The following is a 23,986-nucleotide window of genomic DNA, read 5'->3' as shown; positions in this document are numbered from 1 at the left end:
CGAAACCAGGCAGCTCAGCAGTCCCAACAGGGGAACAACTCAAACACCACAGCGTGGGAGGGAAGGAAGGTGTACAACACAAAAAAAATAACTGCACACAAATTACCACCACACAACTTGATCTTTACTAATAAAGCCAAAGAACAAAACATCAGCGTTTTTCTTCTTTTTCTGCCTAAAGAGCATCTCCATTTTTAACATTACTGCTTTTTGCACCAGATGGACTACTACACACGGACAAAGCAAACCAGGGAATATTAAGACAGTTTCCACATTTTAGTTTGATGTGATTTCTGAAAACAGTGTCTTGGTGAAATGCATTTTTTCACTCATTCACACATTTTTTTTTTAATGGACCACCTGTGTATCACGAAGCCGTAACAAATAGGAGGAGCTATGGGGAAAGGCATGTCAGGAAGACAAGGCAGACACAGTCATAAGCTTCCTGATGTGATAGATTATTTCCAGTCTTACTCAATTCCAGGATGATTCTGCAGAGAAAGACGTGCTGCGCCTCACCCCAGCTGAAGGCTGGCTATGGTACAGAAAGAGCCAGCACTGGATTTGCTCATTACATCCACTGGTGCACTCACGCACCTCCAAGATCTGCTCAGTATTAAGCAGTTTTAAGTGTGCATGTACCTATATATACACATTTTTGTAAGCCAGACAGTAAATTTTAATTCTTCTTGGGCTCCGGCTAGCCAGAATTACCTCCTGCAAGGGTCATTCCAAACCAAGAATGCTTATAGCAGTTGAATGAAGAAACCCTCCCCACCGACGCCTAGCTAGGCAGTCAGTAAAACGCGTGCTTGGAATCTCCCAGGATGGCTGGTGGCTTCTGCGTTTGCAGGAGGGTCTTGCAGACCTGCCAGAGGGATGCGCCCTTCCTTCTTAACCCACCGCCCATGTTCTGCATTTGCAGAGGAGAGGAAGGAAAAAGGAGTGGGGATGATGTGGAACAGAGGATCAGGGCTGCATTCTACCTCCAAGTCTGCTTTTGTTTGGATTTCTGAGACTTTCCCCTGGGCCAGGTTCCTCCATGGATAGGAGGAAATAGGTAACAGGAGGAGCAGTAAGCCACAGGATGAAGAAAGAAATACAGCATTAGACCTCAGCGTGCTTGCCATGGCAAAATACCTCATTTGAGCTGGCCTCTGCTGGTATGCTCTGTACATTACCTCCTGTAACCAATTCCTCCTGTTCCACACTGATCCCACCACTTCCTGCCTCTCTGCTCAGGTTCATTTCACCACAGCTGCTTGCCGTGCAGCTCCCTTCTTTCCACTGCCTTTCAGCATTTTCCCTCCTGCTTGGCTGCACAGATGCAGCTGGGTTCAGTGCCCACCACCAACTCTGCTACCCTTTGCCAGAGGGGTGGAAAAATCTCTGCCCTGCTCCATGATTTGCTTGACAAATCAGCAGAGGAGCTACGGTGTGACTTTTACGCTCTCCCAGCACTGGAACTGTTGCTACTGCAACAGCAGAACCAAATCCAGAAAATATTAGCATCTTAATGGCTTTGGCAACAGATACTAGGAAGCTTAAGGAAGTCAACTGCTACCTGCCCGAATTTTATGCAGGTGCAACAATGCATTTCCAAGCCTGACCGCAAGCACTGGCATTCAGCTTATGTCCCACAAGTCTCGTATATGCACCTGAAAGGTCGAAGTCTCAGGCACCTGTCACATCTGCACCTGACTGATGTAAGTACCAATTAAAATAAGCACCTGGAATGACACAACACAGGAAGATCTGGGGGGAAGGCAAGAGGGTGCAGAGGGAGAATGACAACAGAGCTTGAGCAAGTGAGGGAGTGCTCTGCTTACTTACCTTTCTCAAACAGCACACACACTTATTACCCGGACAACATGAACATGCTGTAAGTGTACTTACAGTATGCTCCACTTCTCCTCCCAGACTGATACGAGCACGTGGAGGCAGAATTGAGTACCACCTTGCTGGCAGAGACAGGACCCACTACTTCACAACTCCATCACAGCGCAGGGGGAAGCAAAGCACTAACAGCACAGTCAACTAAGGGCAAAGGGCATTTTCTGTCTTGCTTTTAAGTAGAAATAACTTCAATTACAGCTTCTAGCAGTGGCTTACATATTGCTCATTAATCTTCTGCAGCCTGCACAAGCAGCTGGTATTTATTGCTCCTGTCATATTTCATGAGCTAAATGCAACGGGGCTGGGAAAGGGCCCAGAACAAATCACCTCCTTGGTTCAGGAGCAAGTTACCATCCTGAGTTACCAGCATGAGAAACAGCCCTGACTTCCCCCTTTCCTTGTGCACTATGTGCTGCTGGAGAGAGGTTTATTACAAATCCATGTACGTGAGCGGAGAAGCACAATTACACTGTCCCTGCTCTTCTCTTGGCAGCAGAGGGAGGTTAGTACGGGTGACTCTGCCTGCAGTTTGTTAAACTCACGCCATGCAGAGCATCTCCTCCTTACACTATGGGCCTAACACACTAACCAGGTGCAGGCAGCCGCTCTTTCAGGCTTTCAAACAAAAAACCCCAAACCAAAACAACAACAACAAAAAAAATCCCTCCCAAATCAGCAGCAAAAGAAAATTAATTCAGGCCCTCTCCACACTCCTGAAAATTGTGATGGCATCACACCACTTCACCAAGTAAAGCTGATCTCCATTGCCTCAGCTTCTAGGGACTCATGAGAAAAATGCAGAAAACTATGAACATAAAACATGTTCTTCATCGTTTTGAAGTTACCAGCTCACCAGTGAAGCTGGACTCTGTCTTACAGTGAACTCTCTGGTGTGAAGTGGAGCTCTCTCGCTAGCCACAGTGCAGAAAGCAACACTGCTGTTAGGGGTCAGCGACGTTGGTGTGATGGGTCATGCATGAAGGTACAGGACAGAGCTTCACACAAAGAACAGCTCTCTGCTAACAACAAAAGACTCGAATCAACAGACAACACCAATAAACATGCAGAGCATGTCAAAGACCCGGAGAAGACAAATACAACAAAAGAGAGAAAGTTCAAAATTTGACTTCTCTTGTCCTACATGTGAAGGTGTCACTAACAGAACTTAGATGTGGCTTCTCTCATTCATGCGCTAATGATTTCACGGTCCCTTGGGGCAGGGGAAGTGAGAAACGGGGTTTATCCATCCGTCAGCTAGGGTCGAGTTGGTTCTGTATCAGAGGCACTAAACAGTCTTGTCTCTTTTGGCATCAGTTTACTTTTAACAGAATCTTTTAGCTGTCCTGTTCCACTTTGTTTTCCCTTCTTTGAGGACCAAGTTCAAACGCTGGAAACCTGGAAGTCTCCGGTACTGCAATATCTGAGAGGAAGTGAATAGCTCCAGCCATTCCTAAAATATAACCAGAAAGAGATTTTTGTGCATCTTGGACATGAAAATAGCATAGCTGACAACAAACGCAACTGCATCTGTTAGAACTTAGCACCTTGTGAGGTCTTTTTGAACTGGTGACCTTAGGGCTTCTGGAAAGGGATGGTCAGCTGTATGTACTTTGCCTAGGAAATCAAGCTTCATTTAAAAAGATTGAGGCAATAACAGAGTTCTTTCTGGTACTGTCTTCTCAGAGGCACAACTTCAATGCTACTTCAATTAAGAAAAAGTAAATCCCTATTTGGACTGTCCCATAATTTCAGCAGCTCTCACTGGTCATTTCATTGGCTAAAAAACAAAGGCAAAGTTTATTACTCCTATGATGTACTGATTCATTCATTCATTATTCATAAAGAGGGCATCCAGAATCTGCAGCATGGACACCAGCAGCATCTCATAAAACTCACAGGGTGACAAACTACTAGGGTGAGGTACCCTGCAGAAAGACAGCATGCAAATAAAAGCTCACTTTTATGATCACACTAAGATCCTGCTGTATCAGCAGTTGAGCACGTACAAAGGAAGGAACTTTCCTTAAATACAGGCATCTGATAGAAACGAAGTGATTGCGACCATTCCCTAAGAAGCACATGCAACTTCCCGTGGAATTGTGCATGGATGCACAATATGTGCTGAAATGGACAACAACTTCAAGCACAATTTTGGCAAACAAAATTCTTTTTTTTTTTTTGGTCTTAAATTTGAGGCTTCTAGATCTTTCCCCCAGAAATCGCTGACATTAAAAACTAAAATAAAATCTGTGGCAGCACAAATCACCTTGACTATTGTTGGCATTACTGTACCTCAACAAATTACAAACTCTTGTACTACGGACTCTGTGTCTGCTTTTTTCTTCCACAAATGCAGACAAGGGATCTCTCAGGAATAAGAATCCTCGTACTTTTTTTTTCCTCATAAACATTAACATAGTAACTCCGTATTTGGATGTTTTTGTATTTGCACATAACTACTGCTCTCGCATTTATGCCTCAGGTTGGTTTACTTGTACAATAATCCTACTTGGTCTGCTGTGATTTCACGTGTATCTGATAGATGGCGCACTATGCTCCTGCTCTCGGAGGAGCAGCACTATTTGAAATCCTACTCGTTCTGTGATTCCTTGCTCCTGTGTTTCTAAAACATACGGATGAGATAGGACGTAGAAAATAAACTACAAATAAAAAACATACAAAGCTCTGGAAAAGAATCTAGGGACGCCTTTAAACTTACAGAAAGGCCCGTAAGAACTCTGCATTTCTCTTTTTGTTTGGGTGATCTTGACTCATATTATAAAATAGCTTTTTCTTGCTTTAGTATCACAGCAGCAAAGGTCCAGTTCCCTCAGGCCAGCAATTACTCTGAGAACCCCTGCCCATAGCTGTTCCTCCATCCAGTCCCTCTTGAACAACACCCCCAACACAGAAGTGTTGCCTGGACTTTCATTTGCTTTAAGCTAAGAGGCATCAGCACAGCAGAATTTTATTCAAGAATGACAGTGCCACTGGCTTTACACTGCAAACTGCTGAAATGCAACCAGAAGGGAAAGTCCAGATAGGGGAGATAAGGGATGCTTTTTTTATTTTCTTATTTTTTTTATATCCTTTGGAGGAGGGAGGTGCTGGCACTTTTTTGGTTTTCTTTTTGTAATAGTAAAGGAACTACCAAAGATTTTTGAACTCCCAAGCATGTACCAAAACTGCAAGGTATCCTTGCTATCCTATACAACACAATACCATCTGCAATACCATCATCTTACCTTCAAAGAGAGAATAAGGTCTGTCAGGAATACGACATCCATGTGCACCATATTCCAAACACCATTCGGCAAACTGTGGAAGACACAGAATATTTGCTTATTTATTTTAAGCTGAAGACCTCTAAACACAAGCTTAAATATCTGCATGGGAAGGCACTTTAATAGGTATTAAATGTAAAATAGTGTAAGCAGAGAAACAATGCAGGAATCACCATCCAAGATTAATTTGTCTCACTTCAACCGTGATATGGCAGCAATTATTTTTTAGGATATGTATTTCTACAGCAGGAGTTTCAGCTCCACAACAACATAATTAGGTGGGCTGTACTTAACTCTTTTTTTTTTTTTTTTTAATTCAACTACACTACACATCAATGAAGAGTGCTGCAAGAACAGCTATGAACCGTTTCAAGGGCAGAAGTTTTCTAATAGTGTAACATTGGTTCCTATCTGTGTTGGCACTTAATTTATCCACCTCCCAAGGACCTGAGAGTTGTTAACTGCGGTTCTGTTTTCTTCCACTTCCATGCACTGATTCAGAGTATTAAATCTCCAGCTGCCATTACTTAGCTTTATCTGTTTTCTCTCCCTAAGCCTTACAAAAAATCGTTATAAATACAGTTAGGCAATTATGGTTGTCACTATTTTATTGCAGAGGATGGAATACCTTTTAAAAACAAGCTAACAGTGTCTTTCTTGTGTTTGATCAACGCTGCTGCAGTAGCCACACTAGACATAGATTACTTACAAACCCCATCTGGATCAATTTAAGAGCAACAATCCATTTCTCCTTTATGGCTCCCCAGAGCAGACACAGGCCCACACGTTCCCCTGGCATTTCTGTCCCTGGAAGCAAACCACTGCTTATCCCAAACATGGTGCTAAAAGTGCAAGATTCCTGCAGAGCAAAGAACTAAGAACTCTCCCTGCTTCCCCTGTGGTTTTGGCAGCCTGCTACAGAAAACAGCTCATCATACTCACTAGAGGGTGCTCGGGCTCTACAGTTGGAGCTATGCAGCATGTGAATGGGCTCCCAGAACCATCAATCCATTAAACAGGAGGATAAAGAGTGGTAACTTGTCCCTTCCCAGCTTTCCCTCTTCCCCCACTCCCTCTGTTATCTTTAAGGAATGGATTTCATCGCTTGGGACGTGAGTGTGTGTGTCCATGTGAGAATGCCCTGAGGAAACCCAGCAATAAACTCACAAACACAAACATCGTGGTCCACGGTTATTGAGAAATGAAGAAGTATTTTGGACCCCCGTATATAAATCTTCAAACCAAACTTGTACTCTTCTCTTTTACGTGAGGACAGAACATGTCTATGGCACGTTTCTGAAATACAATCAATTCTTGCAACATTCCCATCTTATTGCATAATAGCTCTTATTATTATTATTGCCAGCCTGGGAACTTCAGCAGAAATTACAGAAATACATCCCCAGGCTACTAAATGAAAACACTATCATTGTTCATAAATCCTTACCTTCAGTAAAACTTAGAGATCCAATAAACCATATTAGTGTCTTTTTTAACCCAAGGAAAAAGGAAAAGAACGGCCATCGAGAAACAGCCTTTCAGACCTCTGAGGGTTTGTCTTGATATGAGGAAGGAAAAAAAAACAAAAACAAACAAACAACAAAAACACACAAAAAAACACACACATCAAACCACCCCTTCTCCTCCTTCCTCCAAAAAATGAGGGGCTTGGATGCTCTCTGGAGCCCAGGATGCCAGCAGCACCTCTCACTTGTCCCAGGCAGGCTAGCTAGAAGCTCAGCCTCCTGGGAGCCCATCTGATAACGCTGGACAGAAGCTGTGCAGACAAAGGGAGGAGTGCAAACCAGTGAGCAACTGCCTTTCAGACCCTTTCAGTTTGTTTCTCTAACAGTATGTCAGCTCCTGAGAGGTAACCAGGGACTTCTTCCTCTAGGCCTCGTGTTTTTGGTGTGATCAGACTCCCTTGGGAGGGGAGCCATCTAGCCTCCTCCGTTCCCTTTAGGTACCAATATAGCTGCATGGTTGTTTCCCTGCATGCTCTGTCTCAGAAAGAAGATTTCAAGAATGCCAAAGATAAACAAACTCCTTTGCCCATTTCAAGATTTCCCCTGCAAGAGCCTAGGGGGCCTGACTGAACATTGCAGATGCTAAAATGCAGAATGGCAACAAATGTGCTGCCAGACCTGACTGTGCTGGGCACTTCCAGCAAATAATTTTTGGCTCACTGCCACACGTTCCTTCTCAAAGGGATTTCAGGTATCTGAGTGTCCTCCTTCTTTGGCTCTGATCTGGGTATGCTTGTTTTCCTCTAGCTTTTGTACAGAGCTACAGGGTGCCCCCAGGCAAGAAATGCAGTGTGAGCAGGAACTGCTAATGCTGCACTGAGCCCCAGGAAACGTACAGAAGTGGAGGATGACAGGGAGAGCCTAACTGTAGTGCTGAAAGCAACGCCTGCTTGGTAGCGTGGCTCGCACGTCAGCAGAGGATGGATGAGTCCACACACAACAAGGTCTCACATTTGCCATGGCACTATTAGGGGTTCATCGCCTTCTCTAGGGTGCATGTATGCATACAGGTGTCCTCATGGATTGATGCATGTGTAAACATACGGTGACAGGAACAGCCACTTTTTAAAGCTCTGCTGCTGATGAACAGGCTAGCAGTAGAGGTGAATGCCATAGCTTTACATGTGGCTCATCTGAAAGCACCTTGAAAGCAACTCATCAAATTTCCCATTGCTCTACCTTTAGACAGACCTCAGTTAAGTAGCTACGTATGCAGCATGAAACCCAGTATTGCTGAATTAAGTACAAAACAAAACAAAACACCTCTTGTAAGACCAGGAAACAGAGGCAGAGAAAGCCTTCTCCTCTGTCAATTGCTAGCATAGTGAGAGCTGATAGCAGAACCTGGATGCTCCCAGTGGAAAAATTTTGACTGCGTCTTTCTCTGCTGTTTGTATTAATGAAAAAAAACTAAGTGAGCAATTTAATAACTGCAATTCAGAGCTCTGAAAGCCCCAAACAGACAGTAGTCTGAAAACAAGTAATTACAAAAGACTAACAGTATCGCTGGAGGAGCTGAGGATGACAGTGGATCTCTCAATGGAATAATTAGCACCACATAACATTCAACTCTTGTTGTTCAGGCAGGCTGATTTTCCAACTCTATTTACAGCACAGCAAAGTGCGTTTGCGTGTTTTTTCAACCATTCTTCACACTAAGATGCAAATGCCCATATACACAGCTGAAGTCATCCACTCAAAGGTGTGAGTTAAGGGGAGCACGTGATGGTACAATCTCGTCCCCACAAGACAGCTCCACACGTAGCACTCAGCTTACCCTGATCACTCTTATTTACTCTACTGCACAGGCACGAAATGAATGTACATGAAACACGTCAAGGGGAAGAGTGATTTTGCTGGGATGCTGCAGAGCTCACCTTGCAAGCTCGGTAGAGGTACTTTTTGTCCTGAGTTAGGTTATAGAGAGACAAGAAGGAGTAGCCATTGCCAGCAGTACCATGGCAGATCCCGTAGCCTTTTCTCAGTAAACCTCTCTGCCAGATGACGTCGCTACACTCCATGGCATCTTTCAAGTACTTATCCTCTTTAAAAGTCTGCAGAACAAAAACAGAAAATAAACATATAAATTGAAGTATTAATGATTACAAAATGATCCTGGGCCTGGAAGATGTTTTGCTATGGAGGTGGAGTTTTTCATATATATTATATTTTGGATTTTAAGACTCCATCTACCATAGACTTGCCTTTCTTCTAAGTTGTTTCTCCTTTCTCTGTGTGGGAAAAAGAAAAAACAAGTTTTTGTTTCTGAAATCAGTAAACACAAAAAACCCTCAAGTTCAAGGTCCTTTGTTCCACAGCCTGTAATCTATTTGAAAGGTACATGATCCTTTTTTGCTTCTCCCCTCTATTTCCTAACCACTACATAATTTGATTTGAAATACAGAAAAGTAATTCTTGCCTCCAAGAAATGTAACAGAATACTGGCCAACAGATCTGGCCCTAAAGGGCCAGTTCCTGATCTTTCTGATTAAGACCTGCTGGTTACTCACTGTCTGCCTTCAATTCCATGTCGAAAAATGCATGAGAATATCTCTTTGCATAGACAGGGCTCTTTCCTCTATCCCAAGTACAAGTAGGAACAATCCATTACCTTGACTAGTATTTGTATTTGAAATCCTCAAGAGGTACTAGCCAGCTGGACAAAGGACCAATTTTACAAAATGAATGCAACTGAAATGCATTTTAGATGCATAGTCTCCACCGAGGCAGCAGAAAAATAAAAATAAATAAATAAATAGAAGTGAACATCACCACTGACTTCTGTTTTCTTAAGACTGCTCTGTGCTCCCCTTTGTCTAGGTCACACTACACATCAACAAGACAAAGAAAGTAATTGATGCACTGCTATAGACACAGTCCTTTGGAGATGGCCTCCTCTTCACAGATGTGACTTAATAAAGTAACAGAAGCAATTAACATGCAGGATTCTTAAATCCACAAGCTTGATAAAGAAAGTCCCTCTCTCTGAACAGGGTTGGCCAGCTACTCAGTTGTAAAGCTTCAAACAAAGGCCTGGAAACAGCATTTCATTTCCAGGACAAACGCTGCTGTCTGCTATCACAAGTTCCTTGCTTGGTGTGAAAGCACAGCCAGCAAAACCCGCTCCAATTTTTCTTGTAACTTTTTCAAAAAGCAGATTAAGGAGAAAAAGAAAAGCATCATATGCCCCATCACCCTAAACATAAAAAAGAGGACAGAAAAGAAAGGAGACTGCTAAGCAGAACTTGGTCCTCTCCCTCTTATCTCTTGGAAAACATTTTCTGCTGGGGAAAACATTGCATTGGGAAAGAAGTGAAAAAAGGGACTGCAGTATTAAGTCAGCCTCCTACCACAGTCCCAAGAAAAAGCAATTGCGATTGTTGCTGCATTCAGCAGCACTCTAAGAGATTTATAGTTCACTTTTCAGGTAGCAGCACAAGTAATTATTCCATAAACCAAACCTGTTTTTCATTAGCCCACCCTGAGGCCGACCAGGGAATCTGCCAAGGAGGGTTGTCAAGAGAAGGCATTAATTTGCATAAATGTAATTAAATGGCACGCTTTCAAATGTTATGCAAATCAAAAGTGCACAACTCCAGAGAGATAGCAAACCTATTTAAGGGTGAAGAAGAGCAAACAGCAGGCTCACGGTAGCTCAGAGGTTATATTTATGCCCTGTAAAGGGGCCTGCGATCTTTGTTCTGACATAAGGTTCTCCAGTACTATACCTTAATAATGGAGTAATTTATGGAAGACATTCTTTAGCAAGACACATGAACCTACATTTTTTAAAACCAACATAATTCTTGGAGCACCTAGGATAAAGTTTCAAAGAATTTAGGTCAATGTTCTCAGAACCAGGACTCTGATATCAAGTTGTTTAAATACATGGCCCTTTTCCAAGAAAACCTGAAGTCCTGTAACCACTAACACCCTGAGACGCCATTTTACCCACTTATAACTTCTTTACAAACTTCCTTATGCAAGTATTTTGAGATGTTTAGGTGTCTAGCTTAGGGCTCTTGTTTGAAAGCCTAAATCTAGAAAGACTTAAAATGCAAGCCTTACAATCTAACAGGCCTGCATATAGGTGTCTGTAAAAATACAGGTCTGTATAAACACAGAATGGTTCACCTTATAAGCTTGCATGAGCATGTGGATGACTCCAGGGGCACCGTGGCACCAGTGAACCAATCTGTCGGTCTCGTTGCTCAGTGATGACGGGTAGTTCCCAGATCGGAATTTTTTATGACGCACATAGTCAATGCTCGGCTTCACCAGCTCTGTCAGTGTCTCCTGATCCACGTTCGCAATTGGCTGAAGACAATACAGAAAGAAGAAACAAAACCACAGGAGTAGTAAGAAATCATGTATCAACACTTAATTATGTGCCCTATTTTCAAGTACCCTACATATGTGCTCTACATCCCAAATACTTCCAATCACTTCACACAGATTTAATTAACGTCTGCTTGCAATACCACTATGAAGAGTGTGTTACAGCAACTGTAGAGACAAAGGAACTGGGGCTCCAATTTGCTACCTACCTTACTTGAGGTGACACAGAAAGACTATGGAAGAACTGAGAACAGAATGCAGACCCCAAGACTCCCAGGCCTCCACTTACACCTTCATATAGAGAAAGCACTTCAGGAGAAAGACAGTTTTATAAATCAGTTGCTTATTATACATTCTTGAAACACACTGGGTTGCATGTTTTAAAAATAACTAATGTAGACAAACCTGTCCTATTTCCCAATAAATGAAGAAGAGTGTATGTAGTGGCATACCTGGCAAAGTTTTATCAAGTTTTCCTTCCTAAACAAAACTGCCTGAAGCTATGGACTATAAATCAGCATTTCTAATGTCAAAAGCAACAGCTACTTCACAATGTAACTAAATGTCTTTGTTCTACACACTTATGCTTAGATGGCTCTTCTCAGTTTTTCTTTTCCGTTTCTTCTATTTAGAATATGTCCCTTCCAAGAGGCAAACACATCCATCAAACTCTGCACTCCCTGCAACTGTAAGTTTAGAATCTGTGTATCTGTTGGGTTCTTAGTTGATATTCCTTTCTCTACCAGCCTATTTCACAGTATTTTCATAACAGAGCTCTCTATTTTTACACAGCCTACATGATTTATGGAATTCCAGCACACTGTGGGAACAACTGCAGAAATTGGAGACTATAGAAACTAATAACTGAGCTTTTTTATGTAACTTTGCTAATTATGTCTTACAAATTTACTGTTTCCTACCAGCTCCAGCACATTTGCATTCAATGAGTGAGCATGCTGTTACCATTCACAGTCCTACAGCTAAATGAAGGAACACTTTCAATAGCTGCATTTTTAGTAACCTGACACAACCAAAAGCCTCTACTTTACCTCAGCTAGGAAATCTCTGCTGAGCTCCTACCCACCAGGTCCCTAGAGCAAACTCCACCTCTGCACTCTTCTAAGTGGAACAGTCACCTTCAATGATGCTACCTGGAACTAGATCTGAATATAGATCAGCTTTTCATGAAGAACATCTTGATCAGCCCTGACACAGACACTGACCTTCGCGGTTTGAAAGGTCCCTGTTTCAGGATTCTCATTTCACATGGGAAACCTGCAGCAGAAGGCAAAGACAGGCACCAGCAGTAAGCGCTATTCAGTCTTGAGCTGTGCAAGGCAAGCATAGCCCAGGGCTTAACTGAGCTTGTGCTCGTCCTTGGGAGGTAAATCCAAGAGCAGAGATCTTTACATACCTTCCTTCTCTACTTGTGCTTCCATGAAGATCTGAGCACAAGAGAGTTCTTTCTCCTAAACTGCTGAGGTTTTCAGCACAGAACTGTCAACAGCAAAAAAGTAACCTAGTGGTATGTGTCCTGTGGTAGCTGGCCAAGAGCAATGATAGACAGACATCTTAGTCTCGGTATTAGTGAAAGAGGCTAGGGCTAGAGACTCCCTTGCTAGTGTATCAGAATATCCCCCTCTGCATCCTGGAGGACTAATTTAACATTGCCAAGCTCTTATTCTTTCAGAAGTCTTTTGCAAGCAGATTCTGCAATACGTGTTCCCTCATAAAGGTGTTAAACAGAAATGACCAGTGGCCTTCATATCTCTGGTGCTATGCTGGACGCTTTCTTTGTTATCAAACAACCACCCAACAAACCATCTAGTGAATTCCTTGCTGAAAATACAGAATAATAGTGTAGGAGGGGTGGGGGGAAGGATGGACTCCAATGTGCCATCTTCTGCAGCAGATGACTCAACTCTGACTCACAATGTTTAATGTACAGTGAAAAGACAGTAATCTAATGCTGCATAAACAATGGCTTTGTGGTAATTCTGAAAAGCAGCAATTATATGTAAAGGCAAAGATATTGACGATTTTACCGTGTAGACAGAGTAGCTTCTGCTTAAACCAAAAAGCATTGCACAACTTTTTCTGGTATCAACCTTGAATAGCAAATAAAGGATGGAGTATTTAAAGAGACATCTTTAAAGGAACAGAAGTTTCTCAGAAAATCTAGTAAAGAGAAAAGGAAGCCAGGGAAGATGAGGTAGTTGGAAGGGGATGGACCACCCTGTCAAAGGCATCAGGAAGTGAAGATAAGGACATAGTAAATTAAAGCATCCTGAGGCCCCAGTCAGATGGTCACTGCAGAAAACAGCTGTAGTGATGTTAAGACATGGACCCCAGGCAGCCGAGCAGTAGCTACTTCCACAGCAAAGTCAGCTGCTTTAGCCTGAGCTACTAGTGGAAGTGGTGTGAGCTCATCTGAAACATGGGAAAAAGTCACGGCATCTTTTGCAAATGAGGAATGGCTGAGAAGGCAACAGCTAATACCATCTCAGTCACTTCTGCAATGAACGTTTGTACACACCTCTAGGCTGTGAGGAGAGGATGTACATTCCTTCCACTTGCCTGAAGGAAAGTCATTTCTGCATGAGCTGGTAAGAAAACTACCACTTACAAAGGTACACAGACTGGCAGCACCTTTCAAAACCAGAGGAAGGTACGATACAGATTTTGCAGCTCTATGGCCATCTTCTGTAATGAAACACAAGGCTCCATTTTCCGATTGTACAGCATTAAAAACATATACAGGTCTGTTTTGAAAAACATCATGATCTTATTTGAGAATCTCAGAGCAGGGAGAGAATGGATTTAAGTGTTGGAAGGAGGAGGTATACAGAAGAGAAGAATCTCAGGACAACAGAAAGAGGAGAGCAGGTGTCATAAACACGATCAGGAACACTAGATTTTTCGAGCAGAGGGGGGGGAAAGAAGGAAGAGGAAGAATATAAAAATAATAAAAGTATACTGAAGATGAATGTGTGATTAACAACAGTTTTTCCAGAAGCTTCAAAATAGTGAGGGGAAAACAAAATCTCAGGGGAAGAGATGAAGGACATGGAAGGCAGAAAGACAGGAGGCATCAATGATGCACTCATTGAAAAACAGCACAAAATTGAAGATAAGAGGAATGGATGGTGAGTACATGAATACTTAGCCAGTCTAACTGTAGGCATCAGATTACTTCTGATGAGTATGAAGATGAGGATGAGGGAAGACACCTGACTTTCTTGAGGACAGGAAACTTTAGCTTATAGAGCGCTGGGGCAACTCATTCATATTCACAAACAGATGGTATAAAATACTCTGGGACAAGGATGTACATCTTCGTCGTGCAAACGGAACACCCTGCTGACAGACTGGAAGTAAGCTGCAGAGAACTGAGCCCTCAGCTGGAGGCCTGGCAGCAACATTAGAGGAGCCATGGTGCTGAACACAAGGATACACGAGCTACAGTTTTCCTCTGCTACTGGGGCCTTCGCTAGCCATCTCTGCACAGTTCTGTGCTGCAGTCTGACCCTCAACTGCGAGACTCTGACCTATCACGACCTTGCAATGCATGCGTATAAAAGCTGAAGAGATCTCCTGATGCAAAATAAGACATCATTGGAGTTTTGCCTCAGCCCACAGAAGACATTCTTACCTGCATAAGCATGTAGTAGATCCCAGCCACCCCATGGGCCGCTCCAACATATTGCTTCCTGTGCCACTGATACAAGAGAGGACAACGCTCTGCTTTTCGCTCCTCCTTCGAGAAGTTCTTCCCCGACTCGATAATGGCATCTATTACCTAAGAAGGAAAACACACTCCTTCTATCTCACTTGCTTTGATTCAGAGAGTTTTGTTTTGTCGTGACTAAAATCACACAACAAACGACGATATGACTGTAATATTCAATTCCTTTGGATATGAGTATTGAGGTAGAAAGGGAGTTTCTCATGAATGACAGAATCACCTATATTTATAAGAAGAGAAACTGAATATTAGATATTTCTTATCACTCTTTTCCAGGCTTACTTTCTCTGGTTCTGGTATCTGCAGAACAGTCATGCACCTTCCCCACACTAAATTCTCTTATTTTCACTTAAAACACTTTCACACTTCTGTGTTAAGGTTTTCCATAACAATTTCTCACCCTCATGTGCTCCACCACTTCACTGTTAGATCCATTTCCATGGCCCACTGTGGACCTACCTGCACTGGCCTCTGTTTCAGTCCCAGCTGGGCAACAGGGACAGGAGTAACAGAGTGGAAGGAGGAATGAGACTGAGCCTGCAGCTGTAGGTTCCTCTCCTCTGCAGCCTCCCCCTCTTAATCCCTTGAATTACGTAAAGGTGTGATTCCAGTTCAACTGCACTGATGCTGTGGCACTGGAGAGAGAAGCGTCCTACCTCTTTGATAACAGACTGTGGGACAGTGTCTGGACCAATTTCAGTGTTCAGGTACAGCAAGGCATACAGGTATCCCGCTCTGCCATAAAGGAGCTCATCTGGAAGCTCAGCATCTGCACTTACGACTGTCCTTTGGAGCTGCAACAGCCTGCATCAGACAAAAATGGTAGAAGAGAGAAAGCATTTTCTCTAGAGACTGTACTGGATTATGCACTGCATAAGCCAAACACAAAGCAGTAAGAGTGCTGAAGCTCTGTAACTTCCCTTCTGTCATCCCCAGCTCATCTGGCTGCCAGCTCTACACACACAGAAGCAGTGTATGCATGCTGACCCTGACAGACAGGCAACTTGGAGCAGCGAGTGAGTATAGTGCAAATACCTGGGTTTTGTGCAGACAGAAACAGATGTATGTGGGCAAGGGGAGTTTGGGTAAGGCTGGAGAGCTACTCCAATAAAAAAGGAGCACTGCTTGGAAAAGAAACCAGGAACACCAACATGGAGATGCTATATGACAACCAATCTGCATTGAAGCAGAAAGATTCACAGATACCAATTACATCACTTCGGACCTCTGAATTAATCACAAGTGCCACTTAAACTGTAAAAGTAGCTACAAATTAATGGGAAGAATGATAAAAGCTTCCTGCAGCCTGGTATTTCACCTGAACAAGGACCCTTAATTTGAGATGTTTAAGAGAGGGAAAAACACTCAGCATTCCCCTCTTCAGACACATTGTTCCACATGCTTAAAAGCTAAATTTAGAAAGGGTATTGCTATTATGCAGAAGTGTTTTGCTTGCCTTTAGTAGTGGGAAAAACAAAACAAAACAAAACAACAACAAAAAAAACACTTGGTCTGGCCACTGCAACTCTCATTTGTTCCAAAGAGACTCCCTGCTATTACTCCACCAGTCTACATTAGAACTGAGGAGGAGCAGAGAAATTGTTTTCCTGCCCATTCCCTGGACCTGTCTCTTCCTATCTTTTCTGATGAAACTGGAAATTAGATGAAACCACAGAGATGGCCAGATTTTAAATTTGGGGAGGGAGGAAGACAATCTGGATTAAGAGCAAATTCAGTTCCTGGATCCCCCCTAGTGCTATTACTTGGCAGAAACATTAGCATTAGCGTCATGCTGGAGCAAAACCACTGACTCCAATGTCCTGTTTAGACCATCACTACTTAATATCAGGGAAAAGGCACTCACAAAAAGCTCTCTTTTTGTATTATCCCTCCTTTTTTGAAACTACTCTTTGGACTCAGAATTAAATTATTTTCCTTTAAAATGTCCACTGTTAAGTTTTATTATTCAAATCATCCTACAACTAGACAGCTAAGGTAAAAAGTTAGAAAGTGCAATCATATATTATATACAGTGTACTCCTCAGATCATGTCCTGAATGTATTCATAAACAACAACAAATAAAGAATAAAAGGGAGCAAATAATCAAACTAATCTTCTTCAGTCCTCCTCCTGGAAATGACTTTCCAAGCAGAGGTGATTCTAGAAGATTTATTGCTAATCTCATCCTGCTGTACTCATGCTTCATGCCTTACAGCAACACTGCTTCCCTAGCTGCATCCAAAGAGTCGTGCCCAAGACAATGCCAGTTCTAAAAGCAAAAATCAAACCTTCCACCCATTTCAAAACTGAAATACTTGCTCAGGAGCAGCAACGGATATTAATCAGAGTAGGACTCTAAACCAGAAAGCGATCAATTATACCCAAATGGAGATATTGACATGAAGCTAGCCTGCAAATTCCGGCTGTGCAAGGTACGCTGGTAGACTGTTAACAGGTGCGTTGCTGGTGTTGAATGCAAACCCCAGAGGGCTTCAGTGACTCCAGTCCTCGACTGGGTAACAGTCATCTCCACAACAGCAAAAGGACGGTCGATTCTCTAAGGAAGCTCTACCTCTAAATGGGATTTCTCAAGACATTTGTTACACTTAGACTACTTTGAAAAGGAGACGGAGTTTTTTTCAGGCTACCCTTCATATGATCTGACCTAATTAGAGTCCTTGCCTGTGACAGTTGAGCAAATACCTCCTTTTTTTGATTAAATCTTTGGCACATATCAATCTAATATACTATGTTTCTGCCTGGGTGTTTCCCTGTAGTGTACACGTTTTGTAGTGTGTCTGTAATTAAGGCCCATGCTGTCCAGGAAGCATCACATACTGTACAAGCTGCTGATGACAAGTGTATGACTCTTGTTACATGTCACTTTACTATGAGAAAATCAGAACGCGCATGCACTACAGATATGCCCATGTCATCCTGTTCTTATAGCAACAGAAGACTTGCTAACCCACTAATCACCAATCACGTGTAAGCCCGCTTTAATAATAACAATGCCTATTCTGTATTCTACTGAAGATACATCAGGGGAGAAGGTGCCTCCCCTTTTTAATCCTGTCCTCCACAACTTCACTCGTTAATTCTGCTGAATTAATGCACTCCATAAAAGAAGGGCACGGCTTTTTTCCACCACCCACCACTCACCTGGCAACACATTCTTTTGATTCACTGTCATTTTTCAGCTTGTGATAAACCACTGCACCCACTGCCAGTGGCCCAGCATCACCACAGAGAAAAGTAACTCTTCTGCCATTCAGATTGCGAAGGATTCTCTTCACATAATCAAGAGATCGCTGCAAATGGCTCTGGTTTTTTGTGACACGGTACAGTTGGAGATATAGGAGGGCAATGCCTGGAAAAAAAACACATGAAGAAGAAAGACTCATTTACTTTTCCTTCTGAGTACATCACACCCCCATCTTTAGTGCCTCTGAACGAGTGATTTGAATACAAAGAGGCATTTGGTCAATTAAAGCATGTCAGCTTATATCCTAGCTTATGCAAAAGGAAGGCATCAGTCTATCTTAATTACATTTCTATTTCAATTATGACAACCATGTAGATGTGTTAGACGGAAGCCCAATGGTAGACTCACACTGTGCAGAGAATGAAGAACACTCATGAGATGAGCACTAAAACCTGGTGAAGAAATCACCACAGATGAAGAATTTTAGGCTAAAAAACATGCGTACAACCAAGTACACTTGGTATACACCATACACAAGAAATGACTTATTTCCCATTTGATTTTTAAAAGGGTCTTTTGATGAGTTCTTGGCTTCAACTTGCCAAGTTCTTTATAACTCATAATCTTACTGCAAAAGTATTGTACTGTAAAAATACTTTTGCAGTAAGATTATGAGCTTCTACAATTTAAGCTGGCTTGTAAAAAACATAGGGCTAACATGCTAGGAGAATGCTGCAAAGTTAAATCAAGCTTCACTCCATTATGCTCATTATACAGTTTTCCCTGAAAACAAAACAAAACCCAACCCTACAAATGGCAATGATGTAGATTTAAGAAAGTGAAACAAATCCATCTAAGAAGGTGTTTGTTGGCCAACTGCACATACACGTGCTGAAGCAAAAAATTTACCTCAGTCTCAAATTCCTCTTTCTTCTGAGCAGGTAGAGCATTCTGTGCCATGACTAAAGTAGAGAGCAAGCCAGGCCCAGTTAGCTACACAGAAAGGCTTTCTGAGGAATGTGAGAAGAATGGCACCACAAGAGCGGTGGTGCACCCTAAGATGTTATCCGGATCAGCCTTGAACAGGCTTTTACAGATGGCTCCAAGAGATCTGCTGCAGAGCTTGGTTAGGTCGATTCAGTGGCACAGAAGCTTGTGGGTTACTTATTGCCCCTGTCATCAAAGCAGCAACAAGAAAACGTTGCCTCTGAGACTTGGTCTGTCTGGGATTTCTACAATTCTTTTTTTTATCTTGCAACAAGTGTGCAGATACATGGGTTTGATCAAGGGGTGATCAGAAGGTAGCAATGAGGCCCAGCTCATCCAACCCTTCCTGGTGCAAAAACCTCGAAGCAGCTCCTCCAAGACTTCTGGCATGTACAAACAGTACTTATATAAGCAAGATTGACTCCAACATGGGCTTTAACAACACACACTTCAAGATTTTAAAGATGCTTCATAAAATACAAGCCAATGCTCAGGACTGTTCACTGACAGCAAGGTTTGTCTAGACTTGGTACGTAACAAGCAGGATAGCTCTTTTCAGCACTGCTTTTACCTTCTGATTTGCACACTCAAGTAAAATGCTGCAAGTTTGCGAGAAAGTATTTAAAAATCTGAATCATTTAAGTATTTTTATTCAGAGTTAACTCCACAGAAACCTTGAAAGGAGTTTACAGCTTGTAGTAGATGTTGGTTATCCTTCTACAGGATGGAAAAACACCATTCTCATTAGGCTGCGTTACTTGTTCATCTATCTTCTTGTTTCAGCTAATGATGGCTGTGTTACTTTTAGCTTATGACTCATTTTCAGCACGCTCTGCTTCATCGGCTGTGACTTGTGTTGTCAGTCACGGTGTCAGAGCGCTGCTCCCCGGGAGCCGTTTTATAATGTCGCTGCGAGAATGCCCACCCCTTGAGCTCCTCTGCACTCGCTTAGCAGCCGCTCGCTTTTAGACCTTGAAACACATCTATCGCTTAAATCTGAGTTGTCCAAACTTCCCCACCCATCCACCCACTGCACCATCTGTACTGAAATATCAAGAAGAAAGAAAGCGAAGAAATTTTACACTTCCACTGCCAGAACTGAGGCTAAGCATGGGCAAAGCCTGGAGATTTTTTCGAGGCTGCTCCCCCCTCCCTGACACAAGGATAACAGACCAGATCTCCTCATGGCACTTTTCAAACATGATGTGCTAAAAGCAGAAGTATGTCTGAAGCGTGAGCTAGACAGAGCAGGAATAGACCATGCCATTGTAAGTAGCAAAGTGGCACTTAGGAGGCCAAGATGGAAAAGTGTTTTGGCAGCTTGAAGAGCCGTGTCTGTGTCAGGCTTGACAACTGCAGGCTCTGCCTAAAGGATCAGAGGGCTCATTCACACTTGGACAGCATCAGTAATGCTGATGCAAAGGTCCAGGAACAATGGTGCCTAGTGATAGCCAGCACATGCCTGTTTATCTTCATACACATCACAAATCCTGCAACTCTACCTCTACACTCTTCCTCCTCCTCGCACGCTCATTTTACCATTTTTGAACAGACAGAACAAGCAGAGGCAAACCACCTATACTGCGATTTTAAGGCTCCTGGGCACAGAGCAACCTCTGCTCCATGATTAGAAGATGCCATTATCATTAGAAAACCGCTAACTTACTGTAAGTCAGTGGAACAAAAAAAGGTGAAAACAACAAATTTTAAGAAAACCTTTTTTTTTTTTTTAAAAAAAAAAAGAGAGGTAACTCAAAAGAAGCAGCAGCCTTAAAAAGTCCACTCCTTTTGCAGGATAAAGATCTTAATATTCAAAAAACTTATCTCTCTGTAACGAGATCTTTTGTCCACTGAAGTCAGTGAAAGTCATTCCCAGACAACAGTGACCAAGGTTCCAGAGTTACAACTCATATAAATGACTGTATCATAGTACTTCTGCTGCTCCTGTGAGAATATCTGAAGCTCCTTCAGTGAAAACACTCAAGCATACCATTTAAGAAACATTCACATTCTAGCTTTCTCACCAGTCCAGCCAGTATAGGCAGAGCAGTCATGTGGATCTGCTGTCTTCAGCCCTTCCTCCATTTGCTGCAGAAGGTCCTTGATTTTTGTCTGGATCCGTTTTGTGAACTGAGCGCTGACCTGAAAGCAGGAAAGGAGAAAAGGGAGTGAGTCAGAAAAGGAATGAATCCAAGAAGCCAGCTGCTCCACTTCTTTGTTTGGGGAAAAAAATACTATCTGCAGCAATCTGCAGTGTCAAGGGAACAGCTAAAGAAAAATAGATGCTCATATTTGAGACAGCCAAGTCAAAAGCAAACCATCATCTTAATCATAATATGCTTAATCATATCATCCATGATGTATTCACATTTTTTTTTAAAAAAATCCAAGACTCTGTTTGATTTCCCAGTCTGCGATCACCACACAGGAGGCAAGTCATCTAAGAGCCATAAAATGCCCTTCCTCTCGCTCCTTGATCTCTCCTCTCACCAAAACACTATTAGGATTGGCATACTTTATCATGAGAGGAGGTTGTTAAAAGCAGCAAACTGTTTAAGAATGACTACCTAAAAGAATAAGCTAGACACAAAGAAGATGGATAAAAGCAGCTTGGCAGCTTCAGCTCATCCATTTTGCCTTCGGCATGAAGCTGAGGAAACAAACCTTTGATCTTATTCATTGCTTGCTTTTACTTTTGAGCAAGAAAAGTTTACAGATACTATATATGAAATATTACACGGGAGACTGTATCTTTGCCACCATTTCCTCTCTCATTAAACCTAAGATACTTTACTGATTATTCTCTTAAGACTACGGGACATGGAAATAGTCAATTAGCTAGAATTTATTGCTCTAATAACTACCATGGGAAAGCGTATTCATGAAGTTCCTTCGAAGGACAGGTTACATTTGCAGTGGGAACATCTGGGAAAACACTCAAGAATGTTTTATCATAAACATATATTATAAATTGTATGACTTACTGATAAACTGTTCCTATTTCATCAAATATGGAGTTTTTAATAAGGAGAGCCTGAAAAAGAAAAAAAAAAACACCACCTCCTCCCTTCCTGGGCTATAAGAAAAGCTTTATCATTACTGGGTATTTGCATCACTCTGATGATGTACAAAAACTTCATGACATCAAGAAATATTTCCTGAATTTGCTTTCTCTACCCTCTAGAGAAAAACCTAAGCATACAACGATTGGCGCTCACGTCTTTGTTATCCAGGCAGGAGCATGTAGAAGGAAACTTGCTAGCAACACGAAAGCCAGCAGAGCTCTCCCACCTCCCAAATCAAGTCCCAACACAATGGCCTCAGCGTCCAGAAAAACAGCATGATGCAGTTTGGCTACTTGTCAGCTCACGCTGAGCACACATTACTGCTTTCTGAACAGTGCTCCATCTCCATCCACCACTTGCTGCCTTGGTCTGCTCCCCAACATCAGCTAGAACGAGTTGGATTTGTGAAGGCTTGGTTTAACATTCAGTCCATCCGCAGCTACAGTTTCTCACTAGAGAAGAAGGTAGCTCATTAGGAAGGCAAGTTCTTGTTTGATTACAACACGTCCCAACAGGGAAGGGTTCAGTCAAAAGGCAGATCCCAAATGCTGCTGTGCAACCAATTACTCAAAACACACCATGCTTCGCACTCTTGTTCAGAGTGCAACTTCAAATAGCAAGGAGTGAATTCAAACATCCACTTGACAGATTCAGAAATCAGAAGGGTAACAGGGATCATACAGGTCCTCTGAAACACTCAGAAATCTCTAGGGTCCAAATCCATGTTATGATGGTGAGATAGAGAGGGAGAGGGAATTTCTGCCGTTATAACTCATGTCACACATTTACCCCTCTCACCTGCCCTAGGGATGAGCAAGAGCTCCCTTAACCTTCCCGGTAACTCCAAAAGCAGGAAACAAACACGGTAAGCATCTGGCATGTGCTCTTTGGCCTTACTGTGGCATTAAGCACCTTTTTGTTAGGAAACCATACTGCACACACACAACATCATCCCCTCAAGCCTCTTAGCCAGTTCAGCGAAGTCTTAGCACAGAGCAAAACCTCTCCCAAGCGCAGGGCATCTCTCCTCCCCCAGACAGCCGTGCCACGGCATATGGTGAAACAGCGTGAGGGAATCAGCGTGGGTGCATCTGGGCACACTGCTCAGTTTACCCGACAAGAGTGAACAAAGGCTTCAGACGGGGTTTGTGTACCTACTGCACATCTCGTGCAGGCTGGTTATCTTTTTGTTCTGACAACACACCTGCTGTTACTAAATCAGGTTATGTTTTTAAATCAAACTACTTAGAGGCAGAGGGAGAGGACTAGGACATCGGGACACCTGGGTTCTGCTTTGAAACCTCAGCCCCACAGAAGCTGTTTAGCTCAGGCTGGCACCTCCCTCTCTCTAAAATGGGATCTGTAAGGAAAGATTAAAAGATGATTTTTATTACTTTTATAATCGTTTATCAGCCCAAACAGAACTACTCCCAAGCTTGTGCCAGTGTGAATAGATTACACGTGGCAGCAAAGTTTTCCCCAGCTACCTACTCCTCCACCACTGCTTGCCTTTTTTATCTTTTCTTTTTGCTCTGAAGCTCTAACAACAGAGCACTGTCACTGTTCCTCTGGTAGGATTCCACTGTAAGCTTTTAACAGATGCTTACGTGTCACAGAATAAATTAATTACACAAAGAAATGAATGTTGAAAGGTGGGTTTTTAAGATTTATAAACCTCCTTCAAGGAATCTTATGGCAGCATTACAGCTGAGCATGAAGCGCACTCGTTTGTGTTGAGCACAGATTGATTTTCATCAGGAGCAGGAGGATGGTTCCAGCTGGCATTCAGCCTTTTCTGCTGGTCACTCTCGTTGCTCCCATTCTCACTGTGAAAAACAAAAATCAGGACAGCTGGCCTCTGATATCCAGTATGACACTTACTCCTGGCTCACAACAGACCGGGTGATATCAGGAGCAGAGGAGTTTCTTTAACAAGTAG

General features: G+C 42.6%; 1 protein-coding gene across 1 annotated transcript in view; it reads right to left on the bottom strand.

The window, feature by feature from the left end:
* Window positions 1–2,740: 2,740 nt before the first annotated feature.
* Window positions 2,741–23,986, bottom strand: part of LANCL2 (LanC like 2) — a 28,366-nt gene continuing 7,120 nt past the window's right edge. Inside the window, exons 2-9 of the mRNA XM_035316940.1 lie at window positions 21,007–21,124; window positions 17,953–18,160; window positions 15,446–15,593; window positions 14,697–14,843; window positions 10,841–11,023; window positions 8,584–8,760; window positions 5,142–5,214; window positions 2,741–3,346 (exon numbers count right to left, since the gene is read on the bottom strand). Of these exons, the coding sequence (XP_035172831.1) occupies window positions 3,231–3,346; window positions 5,142–5,214; window positions 8,584–8,760; window positions 10,841–11,023; window positions 14,697–14,843; window positions 15,446–15,593; window positions 17,953–18,160; window positions 21,007–21,124 (1,170 nt within the window). The 3' untranslated portion in view covers window positions 2,741–3,230. The remainder of the gene's footprint in view (window positions 3,347–5,141; window positions 5,215–8,583; window positions 8,761–10,840; window positions 11,024–14,696; window positions 14,844–15,445; window positions 15,594–17,952; window positions 18,161–21,006; window positions 21,125–23,986) is intronic.

This window comes from Oxyura jamaicensis, chromosome 2, assembly GCF_011077185.1.
Source record: "Oxyura jamaicensis isolate SHBP4307 breed ruddy duck chromosome 2, BPBGC_Ojam_1.0, whole genome shotgun sequence".
In the NCBI taxonomy this organism is placed as follows: domain Eukaryota; kingdom Metazoa; phylum Chordata; class Aves; order Anseriformes; family Anatidae; genus Oxyura; species Oxyura jamaicensis.
The sequence above is the reverse complement of the archived record's forward strand: the minus strand, read 5'-3'. Positions and strand labels throughout refer to the sequence as shown.